Source organism: Rhinatrema bivittatum, chromosome 3 (assembly GCF_901001135.1).
Source record: "Rhinatrema bivittatum chromosome 3, aRhiBiv1.1, whole genome shotgun sequence".
Taxonomy (NCBI): Eukaryota; Metazoa; Chordata; class Amphibia; order Gymnophiona; family Rhinatrematidae; genus Rhinatrema; species Rhinatrema bivittatum.
The window spans coordinates 362,122,585-362,144,795 of NC_042617.1; the positions used below are offsets into that span (position 1 = coordinate 362,122,585).

General features: G+C 43.0%; 1 protein-coding gene across 1 annotated transcript in view; it reads left to right on the forward strand.

Moving 5' to 3' along the window:
• The window catches only part of AKIRIN2 (akirin 2), a 92,033-nt gene that overhangs the window by 5,457 nt on the left and 64,365 nt on the right, over positions 1-22,211 (forward strand). The window contains exon 2 of the mRNA XM_029595442.1: positions 9,036-9,179. Within this exon, the coding sequence (XP_029451302.1) occupies positions 9,036-9,179 (144 nt within the window). The remainder of the gene's footprint in view (positions 1-9,035; positions 9,180-22,211) is intronic.

The window sequence follows — 22,211 nt, forward strand, 5'->3', positions numbered from 1 at the left end:
CTGGCGCCTAGCCTGCCGCATCTGGCTCCAGCACCGGGCCTTTGGGGGCCTCTGTGCCATCAGTGCTTCCAGGGCCCAGACCAAGGGCAGTTAACATGGGTCCCCCACTGACCTCTTCTGGGGATCTCAGTGAGGTGGAAGCCCCATACGACCCATGGGGGGGGAAACTATACTTCTGAGTACTTAGATTGTCTCCAAGGATGTTCTCGGAACCATCACCCCTGGAGGAATGGCGCCGGTCTCCTCCAGAAGACTTTACCTTTGTCGGTTTCTCCGCACCATGACGGAGTCTATTCCATTGTAGCTTCTCATGGAAGAGGATGCTAGGGACCACATGATGGTGGTGCTCCAGTTTATGGAAGCACCGAAAGAGGTGGTAGCTGTTCCCGTGCATGAGATCTTCAGAGTTGCTCCTGCGCATTTGGGAACATCCTGTTTCCGTGTCTCTGGCAAACAGGAAGGCTGACGCCATATACCTCATTCAGAACCAGCGCCCCTACCAGTTGTTTGTAGTGGAATCCGCCCTCAAAAAAGGCGAAGTGGCCCCGGACCCATGCTTCAGTGCCTCCAGGTCGGGAACATAGAGAATGAGACGCACTGGGTAGGAAGGTGTTCCAGGAGGCAAGGTTAATAGCCCGTATCGCCTCCTACCAGTTATATATGGCCCAACATTCCCGGAACCTCTGGAAAAAGGTTCAAGAATTGGCGGAACGCCTCCCTCAACAATAGGATGCGTTCCTAGCGCTCGTCCAGCAGGGCTTCAAGTTCGGTAAGCATGAGGTGCATTCCACTTACGACGTTTTTGAAATGTCAGCTTGCGTGGCCGCAGCAGGCATTGGGGCCCACAGGATGGCCTGGCTCAGAGCCTCGGATCTCCGGCCAAAGGTCCAGGAGAAACTTGTGGACCTCCCCTCTACAGGGGATAACCTTTTTGGGAATAAGGTCCAGGATGCTGTGGCTCAGCTAAAGGATTATCATGAGACCCTCCAGCATCTTTCTACTAGCAGTTTGGTCCCCCCTCCTGAGCCAGAAGGTATGGTGGGTACATTCTGCCATGTGTGGTGGATAATATGCCCGAGGATAGTACCTTTCTGGAGGTGGATAGCTGCGGTAAGTCTTAGGTTAACAGGACTAAAATTCTCTTTGTATTTAAAGGTGTTTCTCCTCTCTCAGTTCCCCAAAGCTTGGGCTCCTGCTATAAAACTTCTGATTAATCATATTCTGAATGGGGCATGGCAGGAAATTGCAGCTCATTGAAGACAAGAGAGTCCCTACAAGAGAGTCCCATTACTTCTCTGTAGATTATGGAAAGTACATTATTGGTCCTACTGACAGCAGTCCAGAGGGATACTGTAGCCCTGCATATCCAAGTTTGGGAACCTTTCCTATGTTATCAACAACTCTAAAGGGGATAACTTTTTTCAGGCATGGTCGTTTATGGTCAGTTTATATTAACCATCATGGTCTTAATTGGTTGATGTAACATACTTCCAAATGTACTATCATTCATAGTAAATTTGTCATTTCGGGCGGGGGATATGTGGGGTACTCCAACTTTGCGTATACCTCTTTTTTGTATAATTTTCATTATTATATTGGGATAAAAACAGAACTTTTGTTGGAAATGCTGATTCATAACAAATTGGAACCAAGTTGGCATATTCGGTTGGCACTGTTTCATTATGATGTGTTGTATGGTTGCATTGATACAATAAAAATGGAAATATAAAAAAAAATCTGCTAATTAATTTGTCACTAAATAGCACAGTAGTAAGTTTTCACTCATAATTCTGTTTTGTTTTTCTTGTTTTGTTTCTTTAATTGGAAATGTTCTCCAGTATTTTTCTTACCTTCTCCTCCCATATGAGGACTAATGTAAGCTCAGATGTATGTATTTTTTATGTATAATGGGTTGTTTGTCTGACATTGAGAGCTGTATTTCCATATCAAGGTAACTTGTATTTAATTGCTTAAAAAAATAAATAACAATAAGGGGAATGGAACAGCTTCCCTATGAGGAAAGACTAAAGAAGTTAGAACTTTTCAGCTTGGAGAAGAGACGGCTGAGGGGGGGATATGATAGAGATGTTTAAAATTATGAGAGGTCTAGAACGGGTAGATGTGAATCGGTTATTTACTCTTTCGGATAGTAGAAAGACTAGGGGGCATTCCATGAAGTTAGCATGGGGCACATTTAAAACTAATCGGAGAAAGTTCTTTTTCACTCAACGCACAATTGAACTCTGAAATTTGTTGCCAGAGGATGTGGTTAGTGCAGTTAGTATAGCTGTGTTTAAAAAAGGATTGGATAAGTTCTTGGAGGAGAAGTCCATTACCTGCTATTAAGTTCACTTAGAGAATAGCCACTGCCATTAGCAATGGTAACATGGAATAGACTTAGTTTTTGGGTACTTGCCAGGTTCTTATGGCCTGGATTGGCCACTGATGGAAACAGGATGCTGGGCTTGATGGACCCTTGGTCTGACCTAGTACGGCATTTTCTTATGTTCTTAATTAAGTTGATTTAGGAAATAGCCATTGCTATTATTGGCGTTAGTATGGGATCTACTTAATGCTTGGGTATTTGCCAGGTATTTGTAACCTGGATTGGCCACTGTTGGAAACAGGATGCTGGGCTTGATAGACCCTTGGTCTGACCCAGTATGGCAACTTCTTATAATGTTATGTTTTTAGTTAGGAGGAACCTCACAAAACGGTATTTTTTATTTTTGCATTTCTCAGGAATTTTTGACTGGTGCAATGACTTAATGCCAGAACCAGGGCTGGAGTTACATTTGTTGCTTTGAAAAGTGTGTGTGGGGTGCCTGGTGATTTACAGTATCAGGGGATAATAGTTAATAGACTCCATCTACATGAAATTTACATGTGATAGCACTATCAGCTACGCAGATGTTTGGGCATGCATTTTGAACACGCTAATCCCCTTATCACATCAGGTGCTAGTCTACTGCATCCAAAACAGAAATGTGGGGGTAACCTGCACGGAGTGGCAGTTATTACCCTGCATCCCCGAAAATAAGACAGTGTCTTATATTAATTTTTGCTACCAAAGATGCACTAGGCCTTATTTTCAGGGGATGTCTTATTTTTCCATGAAGAAGAATTCACATACCGGTATATTGTTGAACAAAAAAATGAACTCTCTCCTCGAGGGCCTGCTCTCCCTGCCTCGGTGCCTGTATTCAACTACTTCTGCCTGCTGGGATCATTTTTAATTTGCTTCCTTTTCTCCATTGGGAAAAACTGAAAGGTAGAGGCTGCTGCTGCTCAAACCTAGAAAATGACCACTGATGTTACTGAATCCAGAGAGAACGGGGCGCTGAGCACATTGTCCATTTCCATCCATTCTTCTCCATTCATTTGTTGATCTTTGAGAGAATGCAGAAGAAAGGAAACTCAGACTAATCTGATTAATTTGATTCCTTCCTTCTTATAGCAATTTGTATGAGATTTTATTAATCTAGATGTCCAATTATATCACCAATATATAGGGCAGTTGCTAAACAAAACAAAGCTTGCATTCTCTTCCCTTTTGGGCTTGCGTGCTCACAGAATCATAGATTGACTGAAAAAGAAGAGTGACGCTCTTTATACAGTAATTTAAAAATGTAAGCTGCGTCTACGGTAAGAAGCGTTCGTGAAGCGTTAGGCCCGCGCAACACATTTTACTGTATAGAGCGCTATACAGTATCCTGGGTGCGCTGGCCTAACGCTTCACAGACACGCTGGTACCGGTATCTGTCATTTCAAATGTCATTTGAAATGTCATTTCAAATGACATTTCAAATGACATTTGAAATGACAGGTACCAGGAAGTGGACGGTTCTCCTACGCTTGGGATTGCCAGTCCTCTCTCCTCTCCTCCTCGTGCAAAGAAAGCGGGGAAAAAAAAAAGTTGCAAGAGAGAGAGGACGGGCAATCCTACGCTTGGGACTGCCAGTCCTCTCCCCTCCTCCCGAAGCAAGGCGCGAAAAGCAGCCTTGCTCCGGGAGGAGGGGAGAGGACTGGCAGTGTAAAGCAACGAAGTGACTTACTTTTTTCACAGCCCTCCTCCGGAGATGGACATCAGATCGCGGCTCCCCTGCCTCCCGGAGGCGAAGATGGATGCCTGCACGGGCGAAAGCAGCCCCTGTGCGTGCGATTGGGCTGCTCAATGCGTGATGTCATGACGTTTGGCGTCACGGCATGTGACGTCACGCATTGAGCGGCCCAATCACACGTACAGGGGCCGCTTTCGCCCATGCAGGCATCCATCTTCGCCGGGAGGCAGGGGAGCCACGGTCTGTCTCCGGAGGAGGGCTGTGAAAAAAGTAAGTCACTTGGTTGCTTTACCGTACACTACCGGTCCTCTCCCCTCCTCCCGGAGCAAGGCTGCTTTTCGCGCCTTGCTTCGGGAGGAGGGGAGAGGACTGGTAGTCCCGAGTGTAGGATTGCCCGTCCTCTCTTCCCTCTCTCTCTTGCAACTTTTTTTTTTCGCTTTTTTTTTTTTTTTTTTGCGCTTTCGTTGCTTCGGGAGGAGGGGAGAGGACTGGGGCTGCTCCGGAGACCAGCACCCATGGAAGTGGCCAGGGCAGGTGAGCGGGGGCTGGGGGAAAGTTTGCCGCCAGCACCCATGGAAGTGGCCAGGGCAGGTGAGCGGGGGCTGGGGGAAAGTTTGCCGCCTACCTTTACCCCTGCCTCTAACGCAGGGGTAAGGGTAGATGGTAAGTTAGGTTAAACGCGTGGCAAAACGGCAGGGGCGCGCGTTACTGTATGGGAGGGAATACCATAGCTAATTCGATCGTTTACATGAATTATGTGCTAGGTCTTACTTTCGGGGAAACACGGTACCTTGGGAAGCTTGCTGGGCAAACTAGATAGACCATTTTGGTCTTTTTCTTCCGATATTACTATGTAAAAAGTGCATCCCAACTACTTGTTAACTTGCGCGCTTTATTGCATTGGGCCCTCTCACTGCAGACTGTACCTCCTGGCTGGTTCCATACTAGCACTTCATAGCTCCCTCCCTCCCTGTCTCTGCTTTACTGCCACAAGTGAAAGCAGCTGCAGGAAGCTCACCTGCTTCCTCTTCCTCCCTCTTCTCCCCTCCCTGCTGGTTTGCTCAGGACAGACACAGACAGTGGCTGGAGCCAGAAGACCTGGCTGGTTAGCATGGAGCCAAACTTCTCAGGCATTTACACTTCAGCACTGGCTCTTCGAACTAGCTCAGTCACTTCTGCCACTAATGCTGGAAACTTTACTCCACCTTTAACTAGGAATAAAGTTTTCCCTCATTAAGAAAAACTTGGTTAGGCCACCTCACCTCTCTGCAACTGGGAATAATGGTTAATGCCCTCATTAGCATGGAATTTCTATGCAAGGGCACTAAGCTGACTGCAATTTTTAAGTGTGTAAATCTCCTTCCTGCATCAGGTGCAGGTAAAATTGTGCATTTGGCTGAACCTACATTATTGCATCCGCCTGCGTGTTCTTCACAGTGTTAGAGCTGATACAGTTCACATGTTCCATAAACAAATGCCAGCTTTTGTTTAACCATGCTGGAAACTTTCCACTTTTATTGGAAATGAACCAGAGCACATTCTAACTGACTGACCAGATTTGCTCTAGGGTTCCTGCAGATACCCTGCCCAGCTAATGCATGTGAGCAACTGTGCAATCAGCTGTCTTACATAATGCATCAATATGAGAGGCCTTTATTTTTTAAAGGGAAGAGTTATTGGAAGATGAAATTTATATCTAAAGGAATGATTTTAATGTTGTTTATTTGGACAGCTGTTCTTTTAGCTTCACAATAGATTTGGCAGCGAAACTGTAATTTTTGGGTTTCTTATCTATACTTCCTATGTGTTTTGTACCTAGCTGTTGGGAATGAGAGAGTAAGGTACTCTGACACAATATCTATGACATCGTTTATTAATGTGACATCATGGTAATATACGTTATTTACAGAAATATATTTACATACCACATGATTGCATATGCCATCCAGCACCCTTCGTGTCATCAGCCTTGTATCGAGGAGTCGTCAGGTCAGCAAAGGCGAGAAAGGGGGTTTTCAGTGTCCAGCACTCTATACGTCTATAGAGGCAATATCTCCTACTCCTGCCGGACACTGGAAAGTCCTGCTCTTTTTTATACCGTGTCGTAAACAAGTGTGCGTGCGAGAGAGAAATGATTGATCACTATCCCCCCATGTTATGTATCAACAGTTGCTACTACCAGTCGGACTCATCCTGGCATGTAGGCAGTTGATCAGACCGCCTTATTCCTGACAGGGAGCCAGAAAGCTGAGCTGCACAACCGCTGCCATTGGTCGGCCCCAGTGACATAGTAAGGGCAAAGGGCCGTTGGTGCCATTTTGATTACTGGCAGCCGACGGCCCAAGTCCAGAAGATCGCTCCTGGACCCCTGTTGACCACCAGGAACTTTTGGCAGATCTTGGGGGAGGGTGGGGCGGTTTTGTTAGATTTTTAGTTGTTGTTTTTTTATATTCTCCATAAGACGCACACACATTTTCCTCCCACTTTTGGGGGGAGAAAAGTGCGTGTTATGGAGCGAAAAATACGGTATATCTTTTTTGAGATACGGCGACCAGAATTGTACACAGTATTCAAGGTGCGGTCTCACCATGGAGTGATAGAGGCATTATGACATTTTCCGTTTTATTCACCATTCCCTTTCTAATAAGTCCCAACATTGTTTGCTTTTTTGACTGCTGCAGCACACCGAACCGACTATTTCAATGTGTTATCCACTATGACGCCTAGATCTTTCTTGGGTAGTAGTACCTAATATGGAACCTAACATTGTGTAACTATAGCATGGGTTATTTTTCCCTATATGCATCACCTTGCATTTGTCCACATTAAATTTCATCTGCCATTTTGATGCCCAATTTTCTAGCCTCACAAGGTCTTCCTGCAATTTATCACAATCTGCTTGTGATTTAACTACTCTGAACAATTTTGTATCATCTGCAGTTTGATTACCTCACTCATCGTATTTCTTTCCAGATCATTTATAAATATACAAGCCGTTAAGCCCGTTAAAACGGGCTACATTACATTTTTTTTCAGTTCATTTTCTAACACAGCACCCTTCTACACTTTTTCTCCCTCTCTCCCCCTTCCCCTCGTTCACTCCTCCCCTTTCCTCCACTCAGTCTTACTCACCCTCTGTCTCCCACTGCCTCCTTCCCCCTCACTCTCACCTCCCTCCCCTTCCCTCAGTCACTCCCCACCCTCTCTCAATCCCATCCCCTCCCCCTCAGCCCTCCTCCACTCCCTTTTTCTCTGCTCCACAACTTCTTACCCTTCCACTTACTCGCATCCCTGTCTCTCACCTCTCCCTCTCCCCTCACTCCCTACCTCCCTCCCACTCCCTCCCTCCCTCTCACTCAGTCCGTCCCTCCCTCTCTCTCTCTCCTCCCTCCCTCGCTACTGGCCGTTGCCGCCGCTGCCACCCGACGCCGCCATGTTTTTTTTTTCTGGCAGAGACCGACGTGCTCGCCCGCACATGCGCGGTAGAGCTGGTCTCTACTGCGCATTTGCGGCACGTCGGTCAACCTTCAATTATTAGGTTGATTGAAAAGTAAGGGTCCCAATTCAGATCCCTGAGGCACTCCACTGCCCACACCCTTCCACTGAGAAAATTGTCCATTTAATCCTACTCTCTGTTTCCTGTCTTTTAGCCAGTTTGTAATCCATGAAAGGACATCGCCACCTACCCATGACTTTTTAGTTTTCCTAGAAGCCTTTCATGAGGAACTTTGTCAAATGCCTTCTGAAAATCCAAGTACACTACATCTGCAGGTTCACCTTTAGCCACATGTTTATTAACTCCTTCAAAAAAGTGAAGCAGATTTGTGAGGCAAGACTTGCCTTGGGTAAAGCCATGCTGACTTTGTTCCATTAAACCATTCTTTCTATATGTTCTGTGATTTTGATGTTTAGAATACTTTCCACTATTTTTCCTGGCACTGAAGTCAGGCTAACCGGTCTGTAGTTTCCCGGATCACCTCTGGAGCTCTTTTTAAATATGGGGGTTACGTTAGCTATCCTCCAGTGTTCAGATAGAATGGATGATTTTAATGACAGGTTACAAATTTTTACTAATAGGTCTGAAATTTCATTTTTTAGTTCCTTCAGAACTCTGGGGTGTATACTATCCGGTCCAGGTGATTTACTACTCTTAAGTTTGTCAATCAGGTCTACCCCATCTTCTTGGTTCACCGTGATTTGGTTCAGTCCATCTGAATCATTACCCATGAAAACCTTCTCCAGTATGGGTACCTTCCCAACATCCTCTTCAGTAAACACCGAAGAAAAAAAATCCATTTAATCTTTCTGCGATTGCCTTATCTTCTCTAAGTGCCCCTTTATCCCCTCGATCATCTAACGGTCCAACTGACTCCCTCATAGGCTTTCTGTTTCAGATATATTTTAAAAAGTTTTTACTGTGAGTTTTTGCCTCTTTGGCCAACTTCTTTTCAAATTCTCTCTTAGCCTGTCTTATCAGTGTCTTACATTTAACTTGCCAACGTTTATGCATTATCCTATTTTCTTCTGTTGGATCCTTCTTCCAATTTTTGAATGAAGATCTTTTGGCTAAAATAGCTTCTTTCACCTCCCCTTTTAACCATGCCAGTAATCGTTTAGCCGCCTTTCTACCTTTCTTAATGTAGATGTTAGACAAATGTGTACTTGGTTACTAATTAGATCTTAATATTTATAGATATTTAGATTATACAATTACAGACTAACCATGTTTGGCATACTTGAACATGGCGATGTAGTGCAGGGCTGTAGTGTTGGATATTGAAGCTACTTTAATATTAATGCTGCAATGAATTATGAGAGAATTCACTTGCAAGGCTTTTATTCTTGAAAGCTTCATTTGTCAGATACTGCTTTTGATAAATCCTCATCTTAAGTCACAAAAACGAGAAGCTGTATAGAATTATGCATAGCTTTTATATATAATTTTTTTTTCATACTTCTGTCTTTTGCTTTTAGAACAAATTCTGTATAGCATAAAACAAGAGCATAAACGCATGCAGAAGAGGAAACATTTGGAAAGTACTTTCCAGCAGACAGACCCTTGCTGTTCAAATGATACCCAGCCACACACTTTTCTCCTTGGTGGGTCAGCTGTGCCAGGTAAGAACTTTCTACCAGAACCTTAGGTTTTGTGAAGAAAACACATGACTTCTTAAGTGTCCATATTCATGTTGGTTGTGTAGCCTCATGGTTAGAGCATAGGGCAAAGAAATCTGAGACGACCAGCTTGAGGCCCATTTCCGCTGTTATGTGTTGGTTAAAGACAAGATAACTTTATCAAAGAGTACTTAGCACAATGCTGGGCGCAGAGTAATATATAAATATCAGGACCTCTGTTAAATTAGCTGTACTGTACAATCAAATGTTCAGAAAAATTCCTTTAAGGTATTCCTTTCATTTTCAATATTTATTTACTCCTCAGGGAAGAGTGTTTGAATGCTTCTTACAATTGGTGGTTCTAACTGAGTAAATCAGGATGTTGCTGTGGTAATTATCACATGCTTGGGTTCACAGCTTGTATCCAAAATGTTAATACAGCAAAAACAACCAAAAAATGACTAGGTGAGTTAAGCTATGAAAATGGATGTCGCCATAGTATTTAATTTTTGTGAATTACAAGGGATCTCTGAGGGAGTGGTAGGGATTCTAAAGCTGAGTAGTTGGTATGGATGGGCAGACTAGATAGCCTGTATGGGTTTTTTTGCTGTCATGTTTCTATGTTTCTAAAGATTTGTTACACTCCTGTTAGAATACTCAAAGTAAGGAATAGGGTTACTGAATAATTTACATAGTACCTAAATATAAATACATACATAAATACATAAACATATAATACATAAGAACATAAGATATGCCATACTGGGTCAGACCAAGGGTCCATGAAGCCCAGCATCCTGTTTCCAATCCAAGTCACGAGTACCTGGCAAGTACAAGCCATTATTGCTTATTAATTAATAGCAGTTTATGGATTTTTCCTCGGGAATTTGTCCAAACCTTTTTTAAACCCAATTACACCTACTACTGTAACCACATCCTCTGGCAATGAATTCCAGAGCTTAACTATGCGCTGAGAGAAAAATAATTTTCTTTGTTTTAAATGAGCTACTTGCTAACTTCATGGAGTGGCCCCTGGTCCTTCTGTTATCTGAGAGAGTAAATAACTGGTTTAACTTGTTCAAGTCCTTTCATGATTTTATAGACCTATATCACAACCCCCCCCTCAGTCGTCCCTTCTCCAAACTGAACAGCCCTAACTTCCTTAACCTTTCCTCATTGGGCAGCTGTTCCATGCCCCTTATCATTTTAGTTGCCCTTCTCTTCACTTCCTCCAGTGCAACTATATCTTTATTGTTGAGATGCGGCGACCAAAATTGCACACTATTCAAGATGCAGTCTCACCATGGAGCGAAACAGAAGCATTATGACAGCCATATGATATTCCCTTCCTAATAATTCCTAACATTGTTTGCATTTTTTTTTTTGATCGCCACAGCACACTGAGCTGATGATTTCAATGTATTCAATGTTCACTGTAAGTACTCTGCATAATTTTGTGTCATCCGCAAATCTGATCTCCTCACTCGTTGTACCCCTTTCCAGATCATTTATAAATATATTAAAAAGCATGGTCCAAGTACAGATCCCCGAGGCACTCCACTGTTTACCTTTTTCCACTGTGAAAACTGACCATTTAATCCTACTCTGTTTTCTGTCTTCTTTTTTTTTTTTTTAACCGGCTTGCAATCCACAAAAGGGCATCACCTCCTATCCCATGACTTTCTAGTTTTCTTAGAAGCCTCTCATGCGGGTCTTTATCAAACACTTTCTGAAAATCCAAATACACCTCATCTACCAATTAACTTTTGTCCACATGTCTATTCACCCCTTCAAAAAAAATGTAGATCTGTGAAGCAAGTGTCCCATCGAACCATCAGGCTGATACAGTAAAGTCCGCGGGAGAGTGGGCAAACGCAGGCCACTCTCCTGTGTGTGCGATTCAGTATTCAAATTATGGTCGCCTCTTTTTGGACAGGAGCGGCGGCTGTCAGTGGGTTTGACAGCTGACGCTCAATTTTGCCGGTGTCGATTCTCAAACCCGCTGACAGCCACGGGTTCGGAAACCGGACGCCGGCAAAATTGAGCATCCGGTTTTCAACCCGCAAGCCAACTTCAAATTTTTATTTTTTAAAACTTTTTGTAACTTTCGGGACCTCAGACTTAATATCGCCCTGATATTAAGTTGGAGGGTGCACAGAAAAGCAGTTTTACTGCTTTTCTGTGCACTTTCCTGGTGCCCGGAGAAATTAGCGCCTACCTTTTGGGTAGGCGCTAATTTCTGAAAGTAAAATGTGCGGCTTGGCTGCACATTTTCCTTTCTGAATCGCGCGGGAATACCTAATAGGGCCATCAACATGGATTTGCAAGTTGAGGGCGCTGTTAGGTTCGGGGGGGTTGGACGTGCGTTTTCGACCCCTTACTGAATAAGGGGTAATGCTAGCGCGTCAAACGCGCGTCCAATCGCGGGGTAACAGTGCGCTCCGCCGGAGCGTACTGTACTGTATCGGCCTGCATGTCTATTTAAATGTTTTGTGATTTATTCATTATAACAGTTTCCTCGAATTTTTTTTTTCCCAGCATTGAAGTTAAGCTCCCCATCTATAGTTTCCCGGATCACTACTGAACCCTTTTTAAATATCAGTTACATTGGCATTCTTCCAGTCTTCAGGTACAATGGATGATTTTAATGATAGGTTACAAATTAATTGAAATAGGTCTGAAATTTCATTTTTTAATTCTTTCAGAACTCTGGGGTGTATACCATCCGGTCCAGTTAATTTACTACTCTTAAGTTTGTCAATCAGGTCTACTACATCTTCCAGGTTCACTGTGATTTGGTTCAGTTCATCTGAAACATTACCCTTGAAAACCTTCTCCAAACAGGTATCTCCCCAACATCATCTTCAGTATACATCGAAGCAAAGAAATCATTTAATCTTTCCACGATGTACTTAATTTCCCTACATGCCCCTTTAACCCCTCGATCATCTAACGGTCCATCTGATTCCTTTGCAGACTTTCTGCTTCAGATATATTGTAAAAGGATTTTATTGTGACAGTTTGCCTCTACGCTTCAAATTCTCTTAGCCTGTCTTATCAATGTCTTACATGTAACTTGCCAATGCTAATATAAATACATAACAGTCAAACAGGTGGTAGAAAACGATGGCAACAGGGTCAAAGTGTTGGATGAGGAAGGTTGGGGTGTGAGGTAGTGTTTGACATATTAGAACAGTAATGGAAATGTTCTGATAGTCACAAAGAAGAGTAGGCCGGTGTTGCTGGCTGAGAGGAGTATCCTTGGCAGAAGAGACAGCTCTTTACCTTACAGTGGAATTTTAGTTTGCCAGTGGCCTCTTGGAACAGTGTTCCAGAGTCTGGGGATAAAAGAGCAGAAAACATGCTTACAAGTTCAGAGCAGCCTAGAGTCTTTAGGTGCCTCTTCTTTCAGATCATAGACTTCAAGAAGGTTTGTAAGGAAACAAGTGATCCTTCAGATTGTTCCTTGATCATTTAGTGACTTGAAAGCAATAAAAAGGGCTTTGAATTGAGCCTAGTAGAGTTTAGTAGTCAGTGTAACTTCTGGGAGACTGTGCTAATGTGGTCTCTGTAGCTGCAGTCAAATAATGCAGTACAGATGTTAACTGTAGTCTTTTTAGCTGTTTTTGTGGGAGAACTATGTGCATCACAGTAATCTAATCGGGATAGGACGAATGCATATACTAAAGTGTCAGGTTGTGCGTCTCCATGCATGATTTTACCTGTTTTAGTCATTAGAGGTGGTAGAAGGTATTCCTTGCAACTGCTTTGATTGGAATTTTTTCACGTTTGATTTGGTGTCTGAGGACATACAGGCTTTGGACCTCAGACTTTACTTCGTGCTCAGACCGCCTTTCTAGTATGGGAGAACAATCCAAAACGGTTTACAATAATTAAAAGTACAATGTTATTAGTTCAAATACAGTATAATAAACAGGTCAGAGCAAATAAAATACAATAATCAGTACATGAAAGAAATATACAAATACATAAAAATACTTCTTGAAGCCTAGCTCTGCCAAAGCCCACTCTCACTGTTAAAACCCAGAACTTCCATTATACTTACTAATAAAATATCAATATGTAATTAACCTTTAAACACTTGATCAAAGTAAAATGTGTTGTGCTGTTTTTTTAAATATTCAATACTCTAAAATTTCATGAATTTCTAAAGAATTGAATTAGAGTATGGGCCAAATCAGAGAAAATGCCTATTGTCGAGCAGAACACAGTCGACTCTGTCAAATGGAAGGGAGTGCATGTTAACTTCTTGGTTGAACATAAGGAGCATGTAGGATGATATGGATTCAAAAGATAGTTTAAACAGGGATCATCCCCCATAAGAGCTTTGTAAAGTAGCGTTGGTTTAAAATTGGCCCTTTGTGTCGCAGGTTGCCAGTGTAATTCTACAAATTGTGGTGAAATGTTCCTCGAACTACCAGTGCACAATTGAATTTTGCAGCATTTGAAGAGCCTGAAGACTATTTGTGGGAGTCCTACATATATTACATTACAAGAATTCATAGCATTTAAGGTAATGGATTGTCCCATCATATGGAAGTCAGGTGTTGCTAATATGTACTTCAACTTGCATAACAGCCTCAGTTTATAGAAGGAAGATTAGCACAGCTTGAATGAGCTTTTGTGAAAAGCTGTGAGTGCAACACAATATCCAGATCATGTACTTCCACAGATACCTTGATCTCTACACCCTTAAACTGGACTGAGGGCTGATCAACATTCCCAGAATTTCAGATTTTCTGGCACTAAGTATAGGTTTATTTTTAATCATCCACAGCATGGTAAAGTTGTTTTAAGACTTCAGTAAAGATGAATCCACAAGAATAAAAAAAATAATCATCCAAAAGATCTTCATTCAAAAATTGGAAGAAGGATCCAACAGAAGAAAATAGGATAAAACATAAACATTGGCAAGTTAAATGTAAGACATTGATAAGACAGGCTAAGAGAGAATTTGAAAAGAAGTTGGCTGTAGAGGCAAAAACTCACAGTAAAAACTTTTTAAAATATATCCGAAGCAGAAAGCCTGTGAGGGAGTCGGTTGGACCGTTAGATGATCGAGGGGTTAAAGGGGCACTTAGAGAGGATAAGGCCATCGCGGAGAGATTAAATGATTTCTTTGCTTCGGTGTTTACTGAAGAGGATGTTGGGGAGGTACCAGTAATGGAGAAGGTTTTCATGGGTAATGATTCAGATGGACTGAATCAAATCACGGTGAACCTAGAAGATGTGGAAGGCCTGATTGACAAACTGAAGAGTAGTAAATCACCTGGACCGGATGGTATACACCCCAGAGTTCTGAAGGAACTAAAAAATGAAATTTCAGACCTATTAGTAAAAATGTGTAACCTATCATTAAAATCATCCATTGTACCTGAAGACTGGAGGATAGCTAATGTAACCCAATATTTAAAAAGGGCTCCAGGGGCGATCCGGGAAACTACAGACCGGTTAGCCTGACTTCAGTGCCAGGAAAAATAGTGGAAAGTGTTCTAAACATCAAAATCACAGAACATATAGAAAGGCATGGTTTAATGGAACAAACTCAGCATGGCTTTACCCAGGGCAAGTCTTGCCTCACAAATCTGCTTCACTTTTTTGAAGGGGTTAATAAACATGTGGATAAAGGTGAACCGGTAGATATAGTATACTTGGATTTTCAGAAGGCGTTTGACAAAGTTCCTCATGAGAGGCTTCTAGGAAAAGTAAAAAGTCATGGGATAGGTGGCGATGTCCTTTCGTGGATTGCAAACTGGCTAAAAGACAGGAAACAGAGAGTAGGATTAAATGGGCAATTTTCTCAGTGGAAGGGAGTGGACAGTGGAATGCCTCAGGGATCTGTATTGGGACCCTTACTTTTCAATCATACCTATAAGGGAGCCCGGACCGACGTGCCGCAAATGCGCAGTAGAGAGCGGCTGGGACTGACGGGCTGCGCAGGCGCAGATGGTCTGGGCTCTCTTCCGATGGAAGTGCTGATTTGAGGCCCTAATGCAGAGCGATCGACCTTCCGACGTGGGGAAGGGGGGAGGGAGCTGGGACGGCCAGCACATGCACGGCAGAAAGCTGAGTCTGCAAGGCACGTGGGGAAGGGGGGAGGGAGCTGGGACGGCCAGCACATGCACGGCAGAAAGCTGAGTCTGCAAGGCACGTGGAGAAGGGGGGAGGGAGCTGGGACGGCCAGCACATGCACGGCAGAAAGCTGAGTATGCAAGGCACAGAGATCCTTCCCCTCTGACGCTGGGGAAGGGGGGAGGGAACTAGGATGGCCGGCTCATGCACGGCAGAAATTTGACTCTGCACATGAATGGCAAGTACAGGGAAAAAAACCACAAGGGAGTGACTGAGGGGAGAGGGAGGGAGACGGGGGAGGGGGGGAGAGAGTGAGATGAGGGGGAAGGTGAGAGGGAGGGAGACTAGAGGGGGGAGGGGGGGAGGTGAGAGGGAGAATGGGGAGGGGAGGTGGGAGGGAAGGAAATGAACCGAAAAAACAATGTTAATGTAGCCCGTTGTTACGGGCTTAACGGCTAGTATATTTATAAATGATCTGGAAAGAAATACGAGTGAGATAATCAAATTTGCAGATGACACAAAATTGTTCAGAGTAGTTAAATCACAAGCAGATTGTGATAAATTGCAGGAAGACCTTATGAGACTGGAAAATTGGGCATCCAAATGGCAGATGAAATTTAATGTGGATAAGTGCAAGGTGATGCATATAGGGAAAAATAACCCATGCTATAATTACACAATGTTGGGTTCCATATTAGGTGCTACAACCCAAGAAAGATCTAGGTGTCATAGTGGATAACACATTGAAATCGTCGGTACAGTGTGCTGCGGTAGTCAAAAAAGCAAACAGAATGTTGGGAATTATTAGAAAGGGAATGGTGAATAAAACGGAAAATGTCATAATGCCTCTGTATCGCTCCATGGTGAGACCGCACCTTGAATATTGTGTACAATTCTGGTCGCCACATCTCAAAAAAGATATAATTGCGATGGAGAAGGTACAGAGAAGGGTTACCAAAATGATAAGGGGAATGGAACAACTCCCCTATGAGGAAAGACTAAAGAGGTTAGGACTTTTCAGCTTGGAGAAGAGACGGCTGAGGGGGGATACGATAGAGGTGTTTAAAATCATGAGAGGTCTAGAACGGGTAGATGGGAATCGGTTATTTACTCTTTCGGATAGTAGAAAGACTAGGGGGCACTCCATGAAGATAGCATGGGGCACATTTAAAACTAAACGGAGAAAGTTCTTTTTTATTCAACGCACAATTAAACTCTGGAATTTGTTGCCAGAGGATGTGGTTAGTGCAGTTAGTATAGCTGTGTTTAAAAAAGGATTGGATAGGTTCTTGGAGGAGAAGTCCATTACCTGCTATTAAGTTCACTTAAAGAATAGCCACTGCCATTAGCAATGGTAACATGGAATAGACTTAGTTTTTGGGTACTTGCCAGGTTCTTATGGCCTGGATTGGCCACTGTTGGAAACAAGATGCTGGGCTTGATGGACCCTTGGTCTGACCCAGTATGGCATTTTCTTATGTTCTTATGTATTTAACATCAAGGGAAGTTAACTGTTTCTAATGGTTGAAGGTAAAGATTGAACAATACTGGAAAGAGGGCACCATCTTAAGGGATTCAGCAACCAAAGTCTGATCAAATATTCCCAAGTGCACTTGTACCCGCCCATCTAAGACTGCTTTAAACCATTGCACTGCAGACTCTTCAGTGCCTACCATCCAAAGACAATGTAATAAATGGTCCACAGAATCAAAAGCAAAAGAAACATTACATAGCACCAAAAGCCCAACTCCTTCTGAATCACAAAATAAGGAATCAAAAGAAGCCAACAAGTTCTTGGTAAGTGGCCACCTTGAAACCCACACTGGAAGGGGTCCAACACACCATAGGCATGGGCAAAGTCATGGCTTCAACAATTTAAATCTACATTTAATAACAATCACTTTTACAAAAGCAAGCCCACCCAATTTCCCCACCATGCCATCTAGGAAACCACCCACAACTATACATTAAGTTCCCTTAAATCCTGGTCCCCTGGCTGCTCTTAAAGGAACTTCGAAAAGGGTGATCCCCTTAAGGTCATCCCGTTGAGTGCATCGTACCCTTGCGATGGGGCTCAATTATATGTGGGTTCTATTGCTCATATCACCAGATGGGTGAGACTTCAGAGTTTGGCAAGCAAACAGGAAAGCTGGATGATCTTTGACTGGACAGACAGGAGGAAGAGGGGAAAGAACCCCTGTCAGTTCCCACACCATCTTGGCTCCTGAAGTCTTCTGTGTGGCAGGGTTCACTTAACTTGTGGACCCTGCTCATAGCATCAGGTGGGTAGGGCTTCAGAAGCTAACATAATAACATGCCATACTCTGTCAGACCAAGGGTCCATCAAGCCCAGCATCCTGTTTCCATCAGTGGCCAATCCAGGCCATAAGAACCTGGCAAGTACCCAAAAGCTAAGTCTATCCCATGCTACTGATGCTAGTAATAGCAGTGGCTATTTCTAAGTCAACTTAATAGCAGATAATGGACTTCTCGAATAACTTATCCAATCCTTTTTTAAACCCAGCTACACTAACTGTACTAACCACATCCCCTGACAACAAATTCCAGAGTTTAATAGTGCGTTGAGTGAAAAAGAACTTTCTCTGATTAGTTTTAAATGTGCTACATGCTAACTTCATGGAGTGCCCCTAGTCCTTCTATTATCTGAAAGAGTAAATAACCGATTCACATTTACCCATTCTAGACCTCTCTTGATTTTAAACACCACTATCATTTCCCCCCTCAGCCATCTCTTCTCCAAGCAGAACAGATCTAACCTCTTTAGTCTTTCCTCATAGGGGAGCTGTTCCATCCCCTTTATCATTTTTGGTCGTCCTTCTCTGTACCTTCTCCATCGCAACTATATCTTTTTTGAGATGCGGCGACCAGAATTGTACACAGTATTCAAGGTGCAGTCTCACCATGGAGCGATACAGAGGCATTATGACATTTTCCGTTTTATTCACCATTCTCTTCCTAATAATTCCTAACATTCTGTTTGTTTTTATTTGACTACCGTAGCACACTGAGCAGACTATTTCAATGTATTATTCACTATGATGCCTAGATCTTTCTTGGGTGGTAGCTCCTAATATGGAACCTAACATTGTGTAACTACAGCTAGGGTTATTTTTCCCTATATGCATCACCTTGCACTTATCCACATTAAATTTCATCTGTCATTTGGAAACCCAATTTTCCAGTCTCACAAGGTCTTCCTGCAATTTATCACAATCCGCTTGTGATTTAACTATTCTGAATAATTTTGTATCATCTGCAAATTTGATAACCTCACTCGTATTCCTTTCCAGATCATTTATAAATATATTGAAAAGCTCGGGACCCAGTACAGATCCCTGAGGCACTCCATTGCTGGTGAGCAAACAGGAAGAGAGGGGTGTCCTTTGGCTGGGCAGACAGTCCATGGGAAGTCATTGCCAATTTTAACTCTTCAAGGTGCGAAGGGGATGTAATTCATCCCAGCAAACAGGAAGAGTTAATTCTTCCTGTTTGCTGGGATGAATGCCTTTTATTTTTAAAAGCAAGAAACAAAATATCCTTATCTAAATGAAATGATAAAAGGAGACCTAGAAATGCAGAGAATAGAGCTAAGGAGGTAATTTTCAAAGGAATTGCATGTGTAAATGTAACTTACTATAATCATAGCAATTTTCAAAAGCCCATTTATATTAGACGTTTTATATACCGTCGTTTCAGAATAAGATCACAATGGTTTACAAAAACAGCATTCATAATCTTGATCAACAATCACATTCTGTGACATCATTCATAGTCTAGGGCAGCACCACAGCAGATACATGTTCTAGTTCATATTCATCATATTCTTGGTCAACATGACAGCAGATATACAGACTACTTCATATTCATACATTTTCAAAGTCGACATGCCAGGAAATGCAGATTCTAGTTCTACTACCTATACACTTTACATCATTCATTAATTATTGCTCACTTCACTATTATCTCTGGTACTGACGTTGGAAGTTTTCAGTATATTGGTATCTTATGTTAAATCGTAAGCTTTTCTAAAGAACCATGTTTTCAGTTCACGTTTTAAATTCTTTCTTTCTGTTACCTGGCGTAATGACTCTGGAAGGGAGTTCCATAACTTGGGGCCTGCTATGGAAAACATTCGGTCTCTTAAGTGGGTTTCTGGAAAGAGTTTGGATTTATTTGCCTCTTTTTCAACAATAATGTAACAATTTGGCCGGCCATGGGAAGGATCTGTGACCAGCCACACCTACCTTGAGCACTGCCAAGGCCTCAGGATGCTGCTGGGACCTCCACATGGCTGGGACACCGCCTTCCTATGCTAGGTCTGTCGCGCCGCAACTTCCCCCCCCAGGCATGCACTTGCGCATTTTCCCTGCCTTTCTAGGCCCCATGGCAGGAAAATCCTGCCAGCACTCCCTTGATTGTCAGCACAGCTGGATATTTAAACCCAAGTCATGCTCCAGCCCAGTACCTCAGCAAGAGGTCCTCCTCATGTTGCCTCTGTCTTCTTGTTTGCTTTGCGGTTTCCCTGCCTTGCCTCTTCATTGCTCTGCTTTGCCTTTGTTCATCCTGACTGTGTCCTCTTCTACTGTTCCTCGATATGATCTTGTCTGTCTCTTCCTGATACCTGATTCTGACCTTTGCTTCAGATCAGACTACTTTCTAGCCTGCAACCATGTTGTGACCTCTGCTGCTGACTCCAACTACTCCTTTGGACTTCTGCCTGTCCGATCTTGGCCTGGACACACATTCATTCTTGCTGGCTGTCCTGACATTGACCTGGACCCAGACCCTACCTACCGCTGCTAGCCCTGACCTCTGCCCATATTTGACTTCGTCTGACCACTCTTTAGAGGACATTTACCTAAGCCCTGTCAGCTCCTGGAACCCCAAGGGCTCAACCTGCAGGGAATGGGACTGTTTATAGGTGAAGTCCCAGCTCCTGTCCCAGTAAGGGCATATACACCACCTGTCAATGTGAGCCTAGTAAGTCCTCCATGTCACGATGCAAGGACTTATATTCATGACAGTTTGCTGAGGTCAAGAGCACAGTGGACTTGTTCTCAGTTCAAGCAATTTTGGGGTAGGCGCTCCAGGTCCAGCAAGCAGCAAGACTAGCTTAACCATTTGATGCATTTTTCAAGGCCTAGCGGTCTGACTAGAATCCCTACAGGTGCATATGCCTGCATCCACACTGTAGTCTCCTCCAGCCGCTCCTGCTCAGCATCTGGAATCCATGCCACAGCTTCCTCCATCGCCCATGTATGTCAAGAACCCTGAGCCTGCTGGGGGTTCATTAACCAGTGCAGAATTCACTTTGAATGTAGGCCGCCAGCTGTCCTATGGATTGAACTAAGGTGACCTATATACTGTCGCTACAGGCCAGGCCTGCCCTTGCCTGAGAATCTCCACTCTGGAAACTAAACGACCCTCTGGTGGAAAATTTGGACAACTTCCTCCAGCAATTTTAGCAGGTCTTCAATGAGCCTGGTCAGGCCTCATCAACAGCTACTGAGCTGTTCATATCTGACAGAGTACCTGCACCATGGGACAGTGGTGGCAAGCCACTTTGAGCCATTTCCTCTTCCTCTACTCCCATAGCATTAGTGTACTTGAGAATACATTTATTGGTACCAGTTATGTTGTAATAGTCGTCCAGGGCTTTGTGCACATCTAATTTCATAAACTCTTTAAACTGAACTTATTTTGTATAGAATCTCTGACTTGAAACAAAAGTGAATCTTCTTTTGAGGAGTTTGAATTTGTATTGTTATGTTCTTGTTTTCTTTTTATGGTATTTGGAGTATTAGAGAAGATAATCATCTTGATATGACATAAAGAAAAATGGAGAATAAAAGACAATAAGGCAATATAGCCTTTACATTAATATCATGCTATATTTTAAGCCTACCTCATAGAGGCAATGATCCAAGAAATGATTTCATAAATATCTCAGAAATGTACAAACACAAGAAAAAACATTTGAGACAGCAAGGACAAATAGATATGTGCACGCAGGGCTAGAAAGTTTCCAGGCACCTAAAAATTGGCACCTATTACAGTGTGGAGCTGATGTTTGCCAGCACAGAAAGAGGCTGAAAGGGAGAGAAAAAAAGTCAAAAAAAGCAGAACTGAAAATCAGAAATATAAATAAAATAATAGCGCACTAAAGAAACAGAGTCCAAGGGGGTGGGGCAACGCCAGATAAATGCTGCTTCTGGCTCCTAAAAATTGCGTGGTGCCCAAAAGCTTACTATTTTTCCTCTCCTGTATATATGTAGATAGAACTTAATCAGGCAAACTAACGAAGAGTACTTTGCATCTTTTATGTCCTTGAGTGTACGTGCTCACATGACTATATTTGCAGGCGTGCCTTAGAGTAAATATTTTTATTTAAATAAAATAAATATTGCCCCAGTCTAGATCATTTTCCTGGTGAAGATCTAAAATCTTTGTGCTGCATCCTAGATCTGGAAACACATTTTCTGATTCAAAAACAACAAATTACTTCTTTTGAAAAACAGCTCCAGTACTGTCCTTTATCCCAGGACAAGCAGGATGTTAGTCCTCACATATGAGTGACATCAGTAATGGAGCCCTATAGGGAAAAACTTCTGTCAAAGTTTCTAGAAACTGGCACAGTGGCACAGTGTGCCTACTGAGCATGCTCAGCATGCAATGATATTCTCAGCCACAGGAGCCTCCCTTCAGTCTTCTTTTTTCCATGAAGCAGTTAGCCTCACACTTAATTGGAGTCCTGTGGTGAATTTCACCATATTTCAAAAGAATTACCGAAAAACTTCAAAACCGCAGGGGTCTCCTGTTATTACCATCGCGGTAAGTTGTTTTTTTTTTTTTTCTTTTTCCTGTCGGTCCTGCACCGTTTTTTTAGCCGAAAGTCGTCGACGGCCGTCCGACTTCATAATG